Raw genomic sequence first — 19678 nt, forward strand, 5'->3', positions numbered from 1 at the left:
CAAAATGATGGCTATCCAAACTCTCCCATTCAATACTAAGAATCTGATAATAAGTTCAAAACGGTATACTCCTTAGAGCGGACAAAGGTTACATTGCTTGCTGTCACAGACTGAAATGGGGCAAATTCAATTACGCGTAAATTTAACCACATGAAAAATAGGTACAGGGTATATAGCTATTTACATCATAGTCCTTTGGTCTCTCGAAGATAATCGATACAACTTGTAAACGGACTGCTGCAGCAACTGTTCATTCAATGACGGATGAGAATTATAAATCAATTAAAGCTGCTTAATGAGGAAGAATTAAGATGAACAAAATGTATAAATTTGATTTTTGAACAAGACACAAATGGAGGACCTGTAAACCAAGATATACTGGCATGCCCACCTCTGATGCTTCCTTATATTATGATAGAATATACCGTACTCGGATTAAATGAAACCCAAAGACGAGGAAACAATCAAATTTAACTTTTTATCACAAAGGCTTGGATATATTTTGCATCAATAAAGTAGAAAGTAGAATCACAAAAATATTGAACTCAGAGGAAAATCTAATCGGAAAGTCCACAATCACATGGAAAAATCAAACTGATGACAAAACACATCAATAACGAATAGACAAGAACTGTCATATTCCTGACATGGTACAGGCATTTTGTTTTATCCTCAAATGTATATGTATATTTGTTATATCAATGGTCCGAATTCTATCCAACTCGGTATACTGAAGGGTATGACGTACATTCATAGTAAACATATAATATTTAGTACTATCTTTATGATTGCAAATAAACAGGAAACTAGACCATAAATGAAATAAACAAACAAATAAACAATTATAAAAAGATGTATCAATGTGCTTTTATGGCAATTGAAATGATTCAGCACCAAAAATACTAAAAGATCAAGACAATGCGTGCTAAAATAGGCCATTGTCAGATATATAATTTCTATATGCTCAAGAAAAAGAAAAGAATGCATCGTTAAAATTAGAGTTTCTGGATGTAAATGCTCACATATATAAATGTGTAAGACCCATTGCTGGCGTTCTGCTGTTATCTGGTCTTGGTTGGGTGTTGTCTCTTTGGCACATTCCCCATTTCCATTTTCAATTTTATAAATCCTGTCACATATATAAAAAAAAAAATGATATGATCGATTGCCAATAAGACAACTCTTCACAAGAGACCATATGGCACAGAAATTAACAACTATACGTCACCGTACGGCTTCAATACCGAGCAAAGCCCGTACTTCATATGCCTGTTCCAAATCAGGAACATGTAGTGCAGTGGTTGTTGTTGATTCATGGTTTTCATATTTGTTTTTCGTAAATTGTTTTGTTGTAAATTAGACCGTTAGTTTTCTTGTTTCAATTGTGTCACGTTCAACAATATTATATCTGCAAATATACGAAAGCAAATATGCAGGAGCTTTGTTTTCTAACCTCGCTGGGATTCTAACACATGCTTAAACCGTATGGTTGCATATAAAATTGCACCACATTTGAGTTTTAATGGATAGTTGTCTCATTGGCAATCATAGTTGCCTCATTGGAAATCAAAGTTGTCTCATTGGCAATCATATCACCACATCTCTTTATTTTTTTTGTCTGATATTAAAATAAAGAAAAAGAAAAACTCAGTTTATTTGTATAACTTTATGTTCACCACAGGAGAAATCCAGCAAATGACGATGTTCCAAACCCAGTTCCACTAACATGGCCGCTGTGCACAACGCCTGACCGTATCCATACGCGATCGTCTGGTTGCAGTGAAACGATTGCAAACGCAGTTGATACTGCCCAATCTGTATGCTGAGCTGCATCGCTGATGATTTGTCCAAACACTTGACCATTAACGACTAATTCTGACTGCATATATGTACCATCACTATTTGAGATTGTCCAGATAAAGAAAAAAGTCCCGGAAACACTGGAAACAAATTCGCCATCAACGGATTTATATAAACTTCCAACGTTCAATCTGACTTGGTCAAATATTATTGTTTGATGATTGCCCATATGATCAATATTTTTAGATAGATGAGCATAAAATGCTATCTTTAGTGATGCGTGTGTGTCAGTTGGAATGTTTAGTAAGATTCGTTTGTTTCCTGCAAAATAAAAATAGATTTCTTTTACCAACCATTTTTTTCAAACGTAAGTAGGGTATTATCTATTAGTTATTTCATAAAATAGAGAATGAATATGGGGAATTAGTCATAGAGACAACAACCCGATCAAAGAGTAAAACACAACCGAATGCCTCCAATGTGTCTTGAAAACAGCAAAAAAATCCCACATCCTGAGGCGGACTCCGACTTTAGCTGACCTCTTCAGTAAAAGTGTGTATTTGTTTATATATATACAGATTGGTCGGCTCGAAAACGATTATTTTTTCAGTTGAAACATTCTTTGAATATAGTTTCCGTAATACTTCACAAGTGCCACTTGCCTTTATCTTAACAGAACTAATAAGACAAAAATCAAAGAGACCCAGTTTTAAAGTTATATATATAAGTTCTGTATTGCAACTGCATACACACTTTCAAGCAAAGTTGAGTGTTTTGACAAATTTATGCAATTTGAAAGAAAAAAAAACTGATATCGGTAATACGCAAGAAAACAATACACTGTTTTGTTCAAATAATTAGAGACGCAACAAAGACCTTATTAGCATGCATAGGAGCCACACGGGCCAGACTGGTTTGTCCTTCATGCAGACTTATTTACTATCAGTATTTTTTAAAAAGCTATGTTTGCATGGCGCAATATTGATAATGTGCACAAAAATGATCTTTTTGAATAGACAACTGTTTACCATTTCAAAACACCTGGCATGACTCTCATAGTCTTGTAATTGTCTAAGCTTGTCTGCATGGTTTAATACAACGCAATTCCATAATTACTTATTATTAGTAATTCGTTATTTTTATAGATTTGGTGGATTAGTTTTTCAATTCTTTCTAAAATTTGTTGTCGATCCTTTATCATTTTTGTGTTTTATCAAGTTATGGATTGTTTTGATTGTATGTTTAATGGATGAAAATTAAGATGAAATAAGCGATTGGTTTATTTTACTCACGGTTAGATTCTGTTTCGTTTATTCTTTCGTTACATTTACAGCCTTTGATTTGCTCTTTCAGCCACTTATTTTCACTTGCAACACTATCAAGGCGATTTTCCAACCGCAAAATTTCTTTAGAAAATTGTTTCCTTATATCTTGTATTTCCAAATAAATGTCAGGATCTATAGAAAAAACCTTATATTCAAATATGATAAACAGAAAATAAAATTTCTGTAGTAACTCCATTATACTTTTAACAAGAAACGAGGTGAACTAGCTAGATTTGATAGTTCAATACTTTTAGACAGAGATAGTACTAATCTTAATGTTTGATAAGGATACCTAGCATGGGTTTCTTGTCAGACGGTTGGCATTTGGTGTTACATATCGAAATTATATTGATATCTCGAAGTGTTTTGTAACTCTGGTTTTATATGTATTACGTGGACATATACATAACGCCATCTGCTTTTTTGTTTCATATCATATATTAAACACCTTTTAAAACAAATATATTTAGTTAGAAAGAATATTATGTCAATTACTTTTATAAAATGACTGAATGAAGATGGATTATATAAGATAATTGATTTACATCGTATATATAGTGAAATTGAGAATGGAAATGGGGAATGAAAAGGGCCATGAAATGACTAATGTTAAACCATTCAAACAGGAAATCATACGGTTTTATCTGTACAAAAACGACAAAACAAAAATCACTTATGAACCACACGAACAAACGAAAACAACTGAACAACAGGTTTCTGACTTAAGGCAGGTGCATCAGTAAAAACAAATCTTATTACAAAAAAGATGTAGTATGATACTGGTTTAAACGTTTTAACAAGCGCCAACCTTCATCATAATCTGAGACAGTTATGTAACATTACAACGTAAAAGACACACAATAAAACACCAATTCAAATGGCTTATATTACACGACATACAAAGTTTATCGACAACAGGTTGTATGTATATCAATGGGCACTAATTGCGACCCTTTAATAGCAGACCGTTATATGTTTCACGCACGGGTAGAAACCACAGTTTATGACCAAATAATAATAATTAAGAATTTTCTAAACATATTTCGGTTTTACGTGGGGAAACTTCACACTATTGATTGTTGGTTGCTTAACGTCCAGTGGCAAATATTTCATGCATATTCAGGACCAAAAACTCCACCCTAAAATTTCCAACAAAAGGGACGATTTTTCCCTCTTGTGTTGGTGATGTTTCTTTAGCACCACCTTACTGTGCCTTTATATTTCACAACTCGTTCGCTTTACCCGTGTCTGTTGTGACGTTTTTAATTTTAACGAACGCGTAATCCATGTAAATTATTAATAAGCCAGGGATTTATTTACCACAAATTACTCAGTAAAAAAAAACATTACTAAATTCTTCCGAAAATATAAAGGTTTGTCTCTGAAGTTTGGTTGTACCTGTAGAAAACTTATTTCCAACGGGTTAAACAACAGTACATCCTTACTTTTATGGAAAAGTTCTTTACCGTGACCGGAAATTTAGAAACAAGTTCTGGTCAGTAAACTTGTCGATCCTTAAAATAAACTTATTCTAAAAGGTTACGGCCAATTCAATACTGTAATTAAATAATTGAATGTTGTTTTTATTGGTACATGTATTATATTGATATTTTTATCAGTAAATTACAAGCAAACTATATGCATATACACGTGGATTTACAATCTGTTGATACTCTGTATCTCGGCATTGCACAAGGTCATATTTTTCTATCACTTAAATATTAATCCGGTGTTCAACTGAATCAACGAGTGATTAATATTAGTATATGTTTTAGTAGCATGATAGTCACAGGTCAAAATTAGGGGGGGGGGGGGGGGGTCAGTGAAAAAACTATGTTAATTAATATTTTATCCTACATTGAAATTTTGATGTCGTCCCTTTAAATTAAGAAAAAAGTCATTTGTTACATGCCATTACAAAATAATCAGTATCATGCTCTATCTTAGGCTACACAAATATATCATATGATTCATTACTCTAAAGGTCTCTAAAGAGACAACATTAAACTAATAATTATTTTTATTTGAGACTAATCACTGAGTAATGCCGCTAACCACTTAATCTGGGATATTTATCCTATTCCTTACTTTTATAAAAGTTGAATATGCAAATATTTACTTAAATTTGACAGTAAGGTGATGTGGGGTGGGATGGGTGACGAGGGGTGAGATTGCCGGTTGTTTTTGCGTGTTGTCTAGCGGTGACAGATGCATCATCATGCATGGGTCCTCATGCATGCTTGCAAACTCATGGCAAACAAATTAACTTGCAACAGGTCACTTATATACCCATTTCAATAAATTAACTTCAATTTTTGTTTAGAAATTTTAAAGATATTGTACATTGCATTTCATGTCCCTCCTAACTTATCTTGGTAGGATATTTTTTTGTGGTACTAGATAAATCTTTGTTTTTCATTCGGAAACAAAATGATTGTAAATGACCGAGAGTTACTGTTCTCCCTTTAGCTCTACATTAAAAGGCTAATGTACCAGTATTCATTTAGGGACCAGTTTTAAAAACGGAAGTTTACATTTTGCGACTGCACGTGTTGAATGTAATTTTCTTTAGACAGTACACTTTGACTCGAATAATCATTTGGTAAGCGTAAAATTTGGCAGACAAATCAGAAATTATTGATGTCAATTACAACTGACATGCATGACAAACAAAGCATACAATGAACTCTTGACCACAATCCGAGGTTGGCACAAAAACCAGTCAATTCTAGTATTGAATAGTCCGGTGGTTGGTTAGTACCGGGAAAACTTAACAGAAGTGACCAATTAAAATTACGCAATAGAAGCTTCGTGATTTTTATTGATCAATAAATAATCCTCAAGTGGCATTGATTAAAAAATAACCATTCCACAATATTATATTATTCCTGGTGTACAGATAGTCCGAGATTACTCTGATGTCCGACGGCTGTTTTGCCAGACAAGCTGGGGCCGTGGGTCCCACGGCCCCAGCTTGTCTGGCAAAACAGAGCGGTCCCAGCTTGTTTGGCAAAACAGCCGTCGGACGTCAGAGTAATCTCGGACTAGTGTACAGACCGGTAGGTCTTTTCACCACCGAACACCACCGCACACCGCCGAACACCACCGAACACCCCAAAAGTTCATTATTTTGTCTTTTATCGTTATCAATGTGAATTAAATATAATATTCAAGTGATAAATTCAACAATTCAGAAGATTAAAAGTCCAAATATCTACAGAAAACAGAAAGGGAGAGTCTTATAACACCCCACTTTTTGAACTCCGCTGACCCTCATAGACACCTCTCTTCTTCTAACTCTTTTATAAAATAGTTGAACCAATAATAAAAGAGAAACATATCAAAATCTAACCAATGAACAAAGATCCAGGATACTTGAACTGATAACTATAAACAATCGATGTAATCCGGAAAGTGATGAATCCGGAGACGTTTTTCCTCATATTGATTTTCGATTTTAACTTAAAAAAGATGCCCATAAAAATCGAAAAATTGTTAAATTATAAGTAATTTAATTTATTTTATCGTTATATTGTATAGTATCATAGTTTTCCTAGTGGTTGGTGGTTTTTGAGGTGTTCGGCGGTGTTCAGTGGTGTGCTGTGGTGTTCGGTGGTGAAAAGACCCACCCGTGTACAGACTACATGTAGAGTACATATAATGTGGGTTTGTGGTCAAGTGATAATATGAGGCAGGCATTACCTGTAAATGGGGACGAAGTCTGTATGAAATATTTTTTTGTAACTTGAAACGGAAATACCGTAACGTTTCTGATTTTGGTTCTGTTGTTAGGGATTTTAGTTGTGACTTTATTTAAGTTATGACATCATATGCAATGTAAACAAAGAAAGGTTTTCATCAGGTAGCGTTTTTTCATGTCAAGGAATTATTAAAAAATGAAATTGGTATTGTGTTCCTTCCTATTTTATACTAGACTGATAAATATTTATTTTACTCAAAGTTTCATACAAACGAGACCGGAAAAAGGGAAGTACATTGTAGATTTCTGCGCAGGTCCAGGATTTCAAAACATGACATAAAAAAAATTGAACGATTTTGAGTTCATTAGTACAATAAAATTACAGTACATATCAAGAGTGATTTTCACCCTCCCACACACTTGGGGGCCTTGGTTGGTCAAAGTTGTCCCCTACTTTGACCTGGAGATCAATTGTCTGATCTCTCTCCAGTTTGTCTGTTTCTGCCCAAGTGGCCAGGTGGTTCTCTTCGAGGACTTCAACTTGCTCCACCATAATAACATCCTGGTCCCCTAGCACTCGCTTTGTGTAGGGTGAGGATTGTTTGTCCTTTTAAAAAAATTGCTGTAAACAAACATATGTAACACATCTCGATTAATCCCAATAGGGAGTGTACATTGTACATGGATGCCACTGTACCCTCGTACCTTTCGAGGGTTTTTTCAGATAACGGGAGGCATTTACCAGTACTTACATCATTGTACATACATACATGTACATACAATATTTTTTTTTAAAAAGACAGTGCCTGAGTAGGGTGTGAAGACGTGTAAAGTGTTGTCCAAGTAAACGTCTAAAGGATTTTTTATACTCGTGCAAGAAGATGTTAAAGCAAAATCACAAAATAGCCATTCAAGATGTAATAGAAGACCATTTTAGAGTTTGTCCTTCACTGGATATAACTTGTCAATTATGAGTGCCTAAATGATGTCATTTACCAGATAGAGGGGATCGCCTGTACCCTTGCACTATTAATGTTCATCAAGCGTATAAGTGATCATCATTTTGCAGGATAAACTAGAAATGATGTTTGTTCTGTAGGTATTTAATCACTATTCAGTGTTCTCCCCAGAAATTTTGGATAGCATCACATTTTGTAACTGTATAACTGTAACTGTATTTTTAGCTCACCTGGCCTGAAGGGCCAAGTGAGCTTTTCTCATCACTTGGCGTCCGGCGTCGTCCGGCGTCGTCCGTCGTCGTTAACTTTTACAAAAATCTTCTCCTCTGAAACTACTGGGCCAAATCAAACCAAACTTGGCCACAATCATAATTGGGGTATCTAGATTAAAAAATGTGTGGCGTGACCCGGTCAACCAACCAAGATGGCCGCCACGGCTAAAAATAGAACATAGGGGTAAAATGCAGTTTTTGGCTTATAACTCAAAAACCAAAGCATTTAGAGCAAATCTGACATGGGGTAAAAATGTTTTTCAGGTCAAGATCTATCTGCCCTGAAATTTCAGATGAATCGGTCAATCGGTTGTTGGGTTGCTGCCCCTGAATTGGTAATTTTGAAGAAATTTTGCTGTTTTTGGTTATTATCTTGAATATTATTAGCTCACCTGGCCCGAAGGGCCAAGTGAGCTTTTCCCATCACTTTGCGTCCGGCGTCCGTCGTCGTCCGGCGTCCGGCGTCCGTCGTTGTTGTTAACTTTTACAAAAATCTTCTCCTCTGAAACTACTGGGCCAAATTAAACCAAACTTGGCCACTATCATTATTGGGGTATCTAGTTTAAAAAATGTGTCCGGTGACCCGGCCAACTAACCAAGATGGCCGCCATGGCTAAAAATAGAACATAGGGGTAAAATGCAGTTTTTGGCTTATAACTCAAAAACCAAAGCATTTAGAGGAAATCTGACATGGGGTAAAAATGTTTATCAGGTCAAGATCTATCTGCCTTGAAATTTTCAGATGAATCGGTCAACCCGTTGTTGGGTTGCTGCCCCTGAATTGGTAATTTTGTGGAAATTTTGCAGTTTTTGGTTATTATCTTGAATATTATTATAGATAGAGATAAACTGTAAACAGCAATAATGTTCAGCAAAGTAAGATCTACAAATAAGTCAACATGACCAAAATGGTCAGTTGACCCGTTTAGGAGTTATTGCCCTTTATAGTCAATTTTTAACCATTTTTCGTAATTTAAAGTAATCTTTTACAAAAAATCTTCTCCTCTGAAACTACTTGGCCAAATTAATCCAAACTTGGCCACAATCATCATTGGGGTATCTAGTTTAAAAAATGTGTGGCGTGACCCGGTCAACCAACCAAGATGGCGGCCACGGCTAAAAATAGAACATAGGGGTCAACTGCAGTTTTTGGCTTATAACTCAAAAACCAAAGCATTTAGAGGAAATCTGACATGGGGTAAAAATGTTTATCAGGTCAAGATCTATCTGCCCTGAAATTTTCAGATGAATCGGTCAACCCGTTGTTGGGTTGCTGCCCCTGAATTGGTAATTTTGTGGAAATTTTGCAGTTTTTGGTTATTATCTTGAATATTATTATAGATAGAGATAAACTGTAAACAGCAATAATGTTTAGTAAAGTAGGATTTACAAATAAGTCAACATGACCGAAATGGTCAGTTGACCCGTTTAGGAGTTATTGCCCTTTATAGTCAATTTTTAACCATTTTTCGTAAATCTTAGTTATCTTTTACAAAAATCTTCTCCTCTGAAACTACTGGGCCAAATTGAACCAAACTTGGCCACAATCATCATTGGGGTATCTAGTTTAAAAAATGTGTGGCGTGACCTTGTCATCCAACCAAGATGGCCGCCACGGCAAAAAATAGAACATAGGGGTAAAATGTAGTTTTTGGCTTATAACTCAAAAACCAAAGCATTTAGAGGAAATCTGACATGGGGTAAAAATGTTTATCAGGTCAAGATCTATCTGCCCTGAAATTTTCAGATGAATCGGTCAACCCGTTGTTGGGTTGCTGCCCCTGAATTGGTAATTTTGTGATAATTTTGCAGTTTTTGGTTATTATCTTGAATATTATTATAGATAGAGATAAACTGTAAACAGCAATAATGTTTAGTAAAGTAGGATTTACAAATAAGTCAACATGACCGAAATGGTCAGTTGACCCGTTTAGGAGTTATTGCCCTTTATAGTCAATTTTTAACCATTTTTCGTAAATCTTAGTTATCTTTTACAAAAATCTTCTCCTCTGAAACTACTGGGCCAAATTAATCCAGACTTGGCAATCATCATCTTTGGGGTATCTTGTTTTAAAAATGTGTCCGGTGACCCGACTATCAAATCAAGATGGCCGCCACAGCTAAAAATAGAACATAGGGGTAAAATGCAGTTTTTGGCTTATAACTCAAAAACCAAAGCATTTAGAGCAAATCCAACACGGGGTAAAATTATTAATCAGATCAAGATCTATCTGCCCTATAATTTTCAGATGAATCTGACAACCCATTGTTGGGTTGCTGCCCCTGAATCGGTAATTTTAAGGAAATTTTGCTGTTTTTGGTTATTATCTTAAATTTTATTATAGATAGAGATAAACTGTAAACAGCAATTATGTTCAGCAAAGTAAGATTTACAAATAAGTCAACATGACCGAAATTGTCAATTGACCCCCTAAGGAGTTATTGTCCTTTATAGTCAATTTTTAACAATTTTCATAAAATTTGTAAATTTTTATTAACATTTTCCACTGAAACTACTGGGCCAAGTTCATTATAGATAGAGATAAATGTAAGCAGCAAGACTAGTAAAGTAAGATTTACAAACACATCACCATCACCAAAACACAATTTTGTCATGAATCCATCTGCTTCCTTTGTTTAATATTCACATAGACCAAGGTGAGCGACACAGGCTCTTTGGAGCCTCTAGTTATAGTTAGAGATAAACTGTAAACAGCAATAATGTTCAGGAAAGTAAGATCTACAAATAAGTCAACATGACCAAAATGGTCAGTTGACCCGTTTAGGAGTTATTGCCCTTTATAGTAAATTTTTAACCATTTTTCGTTAATTAAAGTAATCTTTTACAAAAATCTTCTCCTCTGAAACTACTTGGCCAAATTAATCCAAACTTGGCCACAATCATCTTTGGGGTATCTAGTTTAAAAAATGTGTGGCGTGACCTGGTCAACCAACCAAGATGGCCGCCACGGCTAAAAATAGAACAAAGGGGTAAAATGCAGTTTTTGGCTTATAACTCAAAAACCAAAGCATTTTGAGGAAATCTGACATGGGATAAAAATGTTTATCAGGTCAAGATCTATCTGCTCTAAAATTTTCAGATGAATCGGTCAATCGGTTGTTGGGTTGCTGCCCCTGAATTGGTAATTTTGAAGAAATTTTGCTGTTTTTGGTTATTATCTTGAATATTATTATAGATAGAGATAAACTGTAAACAGCAATAATGTTCAGCAAAGTAAGATCTACAAATAAGTCAACATGACCAAAATGGTCAGTTGACCCCTTTAGGAGTTATTGCCCTTTATAGTCAATTTTTAACCATTTTTCGTAAATTAAAGTTATCTTTTACAAAAATCTTCTCCTCTGAAACTACTTGGCCAAATTAATCCAAACTTGGCCACAATCATCTTTGGGGTATCTAGTTTAAAAAATGTGTGGCGTGACCTGGTCAACCAACCAAGATGGCCGCCACCACTAAAAATAGAACATAGGGGTAAAATACAGTTTTTGGCTTATAACTCAAAAACCAAAGCATTTTGAGGAAATCTGACATGGGATAAAAATGTTTATCAGGTCAAGAACTATCTACCCTGAAATTTTCAGATGAATCGGTCAATCGGTTGTTGGGTTGCTGCCCCTGAATTGGTAATTTTGAGGAAATTTTGCTGTTTTTGGTTTTTATCTTGAATATTATTAGCTCACCTGGCCCGAAGGGCCAAGTGAGCTTTTCCCATCACTTTGCGTCCGGCGTCCGTCGTCCGTCGTCCGTCGTCGTTAACTTTTACAAAAATCTTCTCCTCTGAAACTACTGGGCCAAATTGAACCAAACTTGGCCACAATCATCATTGGGGTATCTAGTTTAAAAAATGTGTGGCGTGACCCGGTCAACCAACCAAGATGGCCGCCACGGCTAAAAATAGAACATAGGGGTAAAATGCAGTTTTTGGCTTATAACTCAAAAACCAAAGCATTTAGAGGAAATCTGACATGGGGTATAAATGTTTATCTGGTCAAGATCTATCTGCCCTGAAATTTTCAGATGAATTGGTCATCCCGTTGTTGGGTTGCTGCCCCTGAATTGGTAATTTTGTGGAAATTTTGCAGTTTTTGGTTATTATCTTGAATATTATTATAGATAGAGATAAACTGTAAACAGCAATAATGTTTAGTAAAGTAGGATTTACAAATGAGTCTTCATGACCGAAATGGTCAGTTGACCCGTTTAGGAGTTATTGCCCTTTATAGTCAATTTTTATCCATTTTTCGTAAATCTTAGTTATCTTTTACAAAAATCTTCTCCTCTGAAACTACTGGGCCAAATTGAACCAAACTTGGCCACAATCATCATTGGGGTATCTAGTTTAAAAAATGTGTGGCGTGATCTGGTCAACCAACCAAGATGGCCGCCACGGCTAAAAATAGAACATAGGGGTAAACTGCAGTTTTTGGCTTATAACTCAAAAACCAAAGCATTTAGAGGAAATCTGACATGGGTAAAAATGTTTATCAGGTCAAGATCTATCTGCCCTGAAATTTTCAGATGAATCGGTCAACCCGTTGTTGGGTTGCTGCCCCTGAATTGGTAATTTTGTGGAAATTTTGCAGTTTTTGGTTATTATCTTGAATATTATTATAGATAGAGATAAACTGTAAACAGCAATAATGTTCCGTAAAGTAGGATTTACAAATAAGTCAACATGACTGAAATGGTCAGTTGACCCGTTTAGGAGTTATTGCCCTTTATAGTCAATTTTTAACCATTTTTCGTAAATCTTAATTATCTTTTACAAAAATTTCTTCTCCTCTGAAACTACTGGGCCAAATTGAACCAAACTTGGCCACAATCATCATTGGGGTATCTAGTTTCAAAAATGTGTGGCGTGACCCGGTCATCCAACCAAGATGGCTGCCACGGCAAAAAATAGAACATAGGGGTAAAATGCAGTTTTTGGCTTATAACTCAAAAACCAAAGCATTTAGAGGAAATCTGACATGGGGTAAAAATGTTTATCAGGTCAAGATCTATCTGCCCTGAAATTTTCAGATGAATCGGTCAACCCGTTGTTGGGTTGCTGCCCCTGAATTGGTAATTTTGTGGAAATTTTGCAGTTTTTGGTTATTATCTTGAATATTATTATAGATAGAGATAAACTGTAAACAGCAATAATGTTTAGTAAAGTAGGATTTACAAATAAGTCAACATGACTGAAATGGTCAGTTGACCCGTTTAGGAGTTATTGCCCTTTATAGTCAATTTTTAACCATTTTTCGTAAATCTTAGTTATCTTTTACAAAAATCTTCTCCTCTGAAACTACTGGGCCAAATTAATCCAGACTTGGCAATCATCATCTTTGGGGTATCTTGTTTTAAAAATGTGTCCGGTGACCTGACTATCAAATCAAGATGGCCACCACAGCTAAAAATAGAACATAGGGGTAAAATGCAGTTTTTGGCTTATAACTCAAAAACCAAAGCATTTAGAGCAAATCCAACACGGGGTAAAATTATTAATCAGATCAAGATCTATCTGCCCTATAATTTTCAGATGAATCTGACAACCCATTGTTGGGTTGCTGCCCCTGAATCGGTAATTTTAAGGAAATTTTGCTGTTTTTGGTTATTATCTTAAATTTTATTATAGATAGAGATAAACTGTAAACAGCAATTATGTTCAGCAAAGTAAGATTTACAAATAAGTCAACATGACCGAAATTGTCAATTGACCCCCTAAGGAGTTATTGTCCTTTATAGTCAATTTTTAACAATTTTCATAAAATTTGTAAATTTTTATTAACATTTTCCACTGAAACTACTGGGCCAAGTTCATTATAGATAGAGATAAATGTAAGCAGCAAGACTAGTAAAGTAAGATTTACAAACACATCACCATCACCAAAACACAATTTTGTCATGAATCCATCTGCTTCCTTTGTTTAATATTCACATAGACCAAGGTGAGCGACACAGGCTCTTTGGAGCCTCTAGTTATAGTTAGAGATAAACTGTAAACAGCAATAATGTTCAGGAAAGTAAGATCTACAAATAAGTCAACATGACCAAAATGGTCAGTTGACCCGTTTAGGAGTTATTGCCCTTTATAGTAAATTTTTAACCATTTTTCGTTAATTAAAGTAATCTTTTACAAAAATCTTCTCCTCTGAAACTACTTGGCCAAATTAATCCAAACTTGGCCACAATCATCTTTGGGGTATCTAGTTTAAAAAATGTGTGGCGTGACCTGGTCAACCAACCAAGATGGCCGCCACGGCTAAAAATAGAACAAAGGGGTAAAATGCAGTTTTTGGCTTATAACTCAAAAACCAAAGCATTTTGAGGAAATCTGACATGGGATAAAAATGTTTATCAGGTCAAGATCTATCTGCTCTAAAATTTTCAGATGAATCGGTCAATCGGTTGTTGGGTTGCTGCCCCTGAATTGGTAATTTTGAAGAAATTTTGCTGTTTTTGGTTATTATCTTGAATATTATTATAGATAGAGATAAACTGTAAACAGCAATAATGTTCAGCAAAGTAAGATCTACAAATAAGTCAACATGACCAAAATGGTCAGTTGACCCCTTTAGGAGTTATTGCCCTTTATAGTCAATTTTTAACCATTTTTCGTAAATTAAAGTTATCTTTTACAAAAATCTTCTCCTCTGAAACTACTTGGCCAAATTAATCCAAACTTGGCCACAATCATCTTTGGGGTATCTAGTTTAAAAAATGTGTGGCGTGACCTGGTCAACCAACCAAGATGGCCGCCACCACTAAAAATAGAACATAGGGGTAAAATACAGTTTTTGGCTTATAACTCAAAAACCAAAGCATTTTGAGGAAATCTGACATGGGATAAAAATGTTTATCAGGTCAAGAACTATCTACCCTGAAATTTTCAGATGAATCGGTCAATCGGTTGTTGGGTTGCTGCCCCTGAATTGGTAATTTTGAGGAAATTTTGCTGTTTTTGGTTTTTATCTTGAATATTATTAGCTCACCTGGCCCGAAGGGCCAAGTGAGCTTTTCCCATCACTTTGCGTCCGGCGTCCGTCGTCCGTCGTCCGTCGTCGTTAACTTTTACAAAAATCTTCTCCTCTGAAACTACTGGGCCAAATTGAACCAAACTTGGCCACAATCATCATTGGGGTATCTAGTTTAAAAAATGTGTGGCGTGACCCGGTCAACCAACCAAGATGGCCGCCACGGCTAAAAATAGAACATAGGGGTAAAATGCAGTTTTTGGCTTATAACTCAAAAACCAAAGCATTTAGAGGAAATCTGACATGGGGTATAAATGTTTATCTGGTCAAGATCTATCTGCCCTGAAATTTTCAGATGAATTGGTCATCCCGTTGTTGGGTTGCTGCCCCTGAATTGGTAATTTTGTGGAAATTTTGCAGTTTTTGGTTATTATCTTGAATATTATTATAGATAGAGATAAACTGTAAACAGCAATAATGTTTAGTAAAGTAGGATTTACAAATGAGTCTTCATGACCGAAATGGTCAGTTGACCCGTTTAGGAGTTATTGCCCTTTATAGTCAATTTTTATCCATTTTTCGTAAATCTTAGTTATCTTTTACAAAAATCTTCTCCTCTGAAACTACTGGGCCAAATTGAACCAAACTTGGCCACAATCATCATTGGGGTATCTAGTTTAAAAAATGTGTGGCGTGATCTGGTCAACCAACCAAGATGGCCGCCACGGCTAAAAATAGAACATAGGGGTAAACTGCAGTTTTTGGCTTATAACTCAAAAACCAAAGCATTTAGAGGAAATCTGACATGGGTAAAAATGTTTATCAGGTCAAGATCTATCTGCCCTGAAATTTTCAGATGAATCGGTCAACCCGTTGTTGGGTTGCTGCCCCTGAATTGGTAATTTTGTGGAAATTTTGCAGTTTTTGGTTATTATCTTGAATATTATTATAGATAGAGATAAACTGTAAACAGCAATAATGTTCCGTAAAGTAGGATTTACAAATAAGTCAACATGACTGAAATGGTCAGTTGACCCGTTTAGGAGTTATTGCCCTTTATAGTCAATTTTTAACCATTTTTCGTAAATCTTAATTATCTTTTACAAAAATTTCTTCTCCTCTGAAACTACTGGGCCAAATTGAACCAAACTTGGCCACAATCATCATTGGGGTATCTAGTTTCAAAAATGTGTGGCGTGACCCGGTCATCCAACCAAGATGGCTGCCACGGCAAAAAATAGAACATAGGGGTAAAATGCAGTTTTTGGCTTATAACTCAAAAACCAAAGCATTTAGAGGAAATCTGACATGGGGTAAAAATGTTTATCAGGTCAAGATCTATCTGCCCTGAAATTTTCAGATGAATCGGTCAACCCGTTGTTGGGTTGCTGCCCCTGAATTGGTAATTTTGTGGAAATTTTGCAGTTTTTGGTTATTATCTTGAATATTATTATAGATAGAGATAAACTGTAAACAGCAATAATGTTTAGTAAAGTAGGATTTACAAATAAGTCAACATGACTGAAATGGTCAGTTGACCCGTTTAGGAGTTATTGCCCTTTATAGTCAATTTTTAACCATTTTTCGTAAATCTTAGTTATCTTTTACAAAAATCTTCTCCTCTGAAACTACTGGGCCAAATTAATCCAGACTTGGCAATCATCATCTTTGGGGTATCTTGTTTTAAAAATGTGTCCGGTGACCTGACTATCAAATCAAGATGGCCACCACAGCTAAAAATAGAACATAGGGGTAAAATGCAGTTTTTGGCTTATAACTCAAAACCAAAGCATTTAGAGCAAATCCAACACGGGGTAAAATTATTAATCAGATCAAGATCTATCTGCCCTATAATTTTCAGATGAATCTGACAACCCATTGTTGGGTTTCTGCCCCTGAATCGGTAATTTTAAGGAAATTTTGCTGTTTTTGGTTATTATCTTAAATTTTATTATAGATAGAGATAAACTGTAAACAGCAATTATGTTCAGCAAAGTAAGATTTACAAATAAGTCAACATGACCGAAATTGTCAATTGACCCCCTAAGGAGTTATTGTCCTTTATAGTCAATTTTTAACAATTTTCATAAAATTTGTAAATTTTTATTAACATTTTCCACTGAAACTACTGGGCCAAGTTCATTATAGATAGAGATATATGTAAGCAGCAAGACTAGTAAAGTAAGATTTACAAACACCTCACCATCACCAAAACACAATTTTGTCATGAATCCATCTGCTTCCTTTGTTTAATATTCACATAGACCAAGGTGAGCGACACAGGCTCTTTGGAGCCTCTAGTCATAGATAGAGATAAATTGTAAACAGCAATAACGTTCAGCAAAGTAAGATCTACAAATAAGTCAACATGACCAAAATGGTCAGTTGACCCCTTTTGGAGTTATTGCCCTTTATAGTCAATCTTTAACCATTTTTCATAAATCTAAGTAATCTTTTACAAAATCTCCACTGAAACTACTAGGCCACAATCATCTTTGGGGTATCTAGTTTGAAAAATGTGTCTGATGACCTGGCCATTCAACCAAGATGGCCGCCACGGCTAAAAATAGAACATAGGGGTAAAATGCAGTTTTTTGCTTATAACTTTGAAACCAAAGCATCTAGAGCAAATCTGACAAGAAGTTAAATTGTTAATCAAGTCAATATCTATCTGCCCTGAATTTTTCAGATGAATTGGACAACTGGTTGTTGGGTTGCTGCCCTCCAATTGGTAATTTTTATAGAAATTTTGCCGTTTTTGGTTATCTTGAATACTATTATAGATAGCGATAAACTGTAAACAGCAATAATGTTCAGCAAAGTAAGATTTACAAATAAGTCAACATGACCTAAATGGTCAATTGACCCCTTAAGGAGTTATTGCCCTTTATAGTCAATTTTTAACAATTTTCATTAATTTGGTAAATTTATGTAAATTTTTACCAAATATAGTTCTCTGTTACTAATGGGCAAAGTTCATGATAGATATAATTGTAAGAAGCAAAATCGTTCAGTAAAGTAAGAACTTCAAACACATCACCATCACCAAAATACAATTTTGTCATGAATCCATTTGTGTCCTTTGTTTAATATGCACATAGACCAAGGTGAGCGACACAGGCTCTTTAGAGCCTCTAGTTGGAAAGATTAGAACTTGTTCTAAATCTTTACTTAGGCACTGGCCTCCCTAACAACAGGACAGGTTAGCTACTGTTACAAAATGTATTCACACTGAAATATAGTTCCCTATGGTTCTCATGTATGTGCACATAATACACATATAAACTGAAAAACTAGGTATATTATCGGAGCAGTTCATTCAAGAATGTATGTCATTAAGGTGTGTTGATGTGAAGGCTTTTTAAAAAAAAAAATGGATTAGTTAAGTGGGTATTGATTCAACTAGTATGATTGACAACTGCCATTATCACAAACAATCAGAGACAAGGTGGACCTTTAATTACAATGCCCCACCTCCTAAACTGCCAATCAGATTGACCACATTACCTATCAACCTCAGTCTTACATACCTGTACGCGTCTGGCGTACTAAATTATAATCCTGGTACCTTTGATAACTATATACCACTCAGTATACATCTAATTCTTAATACACAAGTATCTGACCTCATAATTAAATACACAAATGTGTTTATTAGATGTTAGATATTTATAAGGATGATAGATTTATTTATTGCCAATTACTTTTGATCTACATTACATAAAATGGTTCTGTAAATTATATCTGAAAGATAAATGATTAATGGATTAACAAGATCTTAAATAAAGGAAATATGAATATAAATATGAATATATAAAAGGTATTCAAGTAAGGCCTATAATTGACTTGATTAATTTCCAAAAACCATCTGTAATTAATCAACAATTTAGATATGTTCACTTTTTGTTTTATCAGGAATTGGCTTGAAACAGTTTTAAAATTTAAAAACTTTTAATTATAACAAACCATTGTTTATTAGTTTATTTCCTACCAATCATTATAAAGTTATTTGGATTATTTTTGTTGACACTTTAAAGGTTTTTAGGTATAGATTTATGTCTCACAAGGATAGTTGGTAACATTTACTAGAAGAATTTTTGATTTTTGATTTTGTTTTTGTTTTTTTTAAGCATGTTCAAAACCGGCAACATAATTTCGATAAGATATAAACTGCAGTTTAAATAAAATTATGCAAACTAAGAGACCCATATTATTTAATTTGAGCTCATTTTATCCTCATACTGGAAAAGCAAGTTTCCTTCTTAAGACTTGCTGTTAATGCAATTTTCAGCAATAGTGCTTTATATTTGTTAATTTTTCCCCACCATACCTTAATATGAAATAATTCAAACTACTTTTCTAATCTTTCCATGAGTGATATCCATCACTTTGATTTTTTTAATGTCATTTGTTGCGTCGCGTTGATGCTCTATTTCCTTTATACATGCTATATGTTTTAGTTTACATTGTTCAATTCATAACTGAGAATACAATTAAACTATAACAACACAGTGCTCTAGCTAGAAATCAAAAGGGGCAGGGTGCCAGTGGAGGGCAGGGCACTTTTTATGATAAGAAAAGGCACTGCTAATTTTTTTGTCTCCGTTTCTGTGTGTATCACGAGTTACAAATCTCTTTGTT

The 19678-nt window shown here is 34.8% G+C and overlaps 2 protein-coding genes across 3 annotated transcripts in view; one reads left to right on the top strand and one right to left on the bottom strand.

The window, feature by feature from the left end:
• Positions 1 to 1672: 1672 nt before the first annotated feature.
• LOC134687935 (complement C1q-like protein 4) lies at positions 1673 to 3375 on the bottom strand. The gene is made up of 2 exons (XM_063548396.1): positions 3093 to 3375; positions 1673 to 2121 (listed from the first exon to the last, which is right to left on the bottom strand). Exons 1-2 carry the CDS (start codon positions 3319 to 3321, stop codon positions 1673 to 1675), a joined length of 678 nt encoding a protein of 225 aa, XP_063404466.1. The 5' UTR covers positions 3322 to 3375.
• Positions 3376 to 5621: 2246 nt separating this feature from the next.
• LOC134687452 (WD repeat-containing protein 3-like) overlaps positions 5622 to 19678 on the top strand; it is a 46905-nt gene continuing 32848 nt past the window's right edge. For both annotated transcript variants that reach the window (XM_063547764.1, XM_063547765.1), the window contains exon 1: positions 5622 to 5727. The gene's annotated coding sequence lies outside the window, so the exon portion shown is untranslated. The remainder of the gene's footprint in view (positions 5728 to 19678) is intronic.

This window comes from Mytilus trossulus, chromosome 10, assembly GCF_036588685.1.
Source record: "Mytilus trossulus isolate FHL-02 chromosome 10, PNRI_Mtr1.1.1.hap1, whole genome shotgun sequence".
In the NCBI taxonomy this organism is placed as follows: domain Eukaryota; kingdom Metazoa; phylum Mollusca; class Bivalvia; order Mytilida; family Mytilidae; genus Mytilus; species Mytilus trossulus.

Bases quoted from the DNA above. Each gene is read 5' to 3' on its own strand.
- LOC134687935 (XM_063548396.1), bottom strand. From the start codon at position 3,321: ATGGAGTTACTACAGAAATTTTATTTTCTGTTTATCATATTTGAATAT. The intron at 2,122-3,092 runs GTGAGTAAAATA...TTTATTTTGCAG, and splicing joins AAACGAAACAGAATCTAACC to GAAACAAACGAATCTTACTA.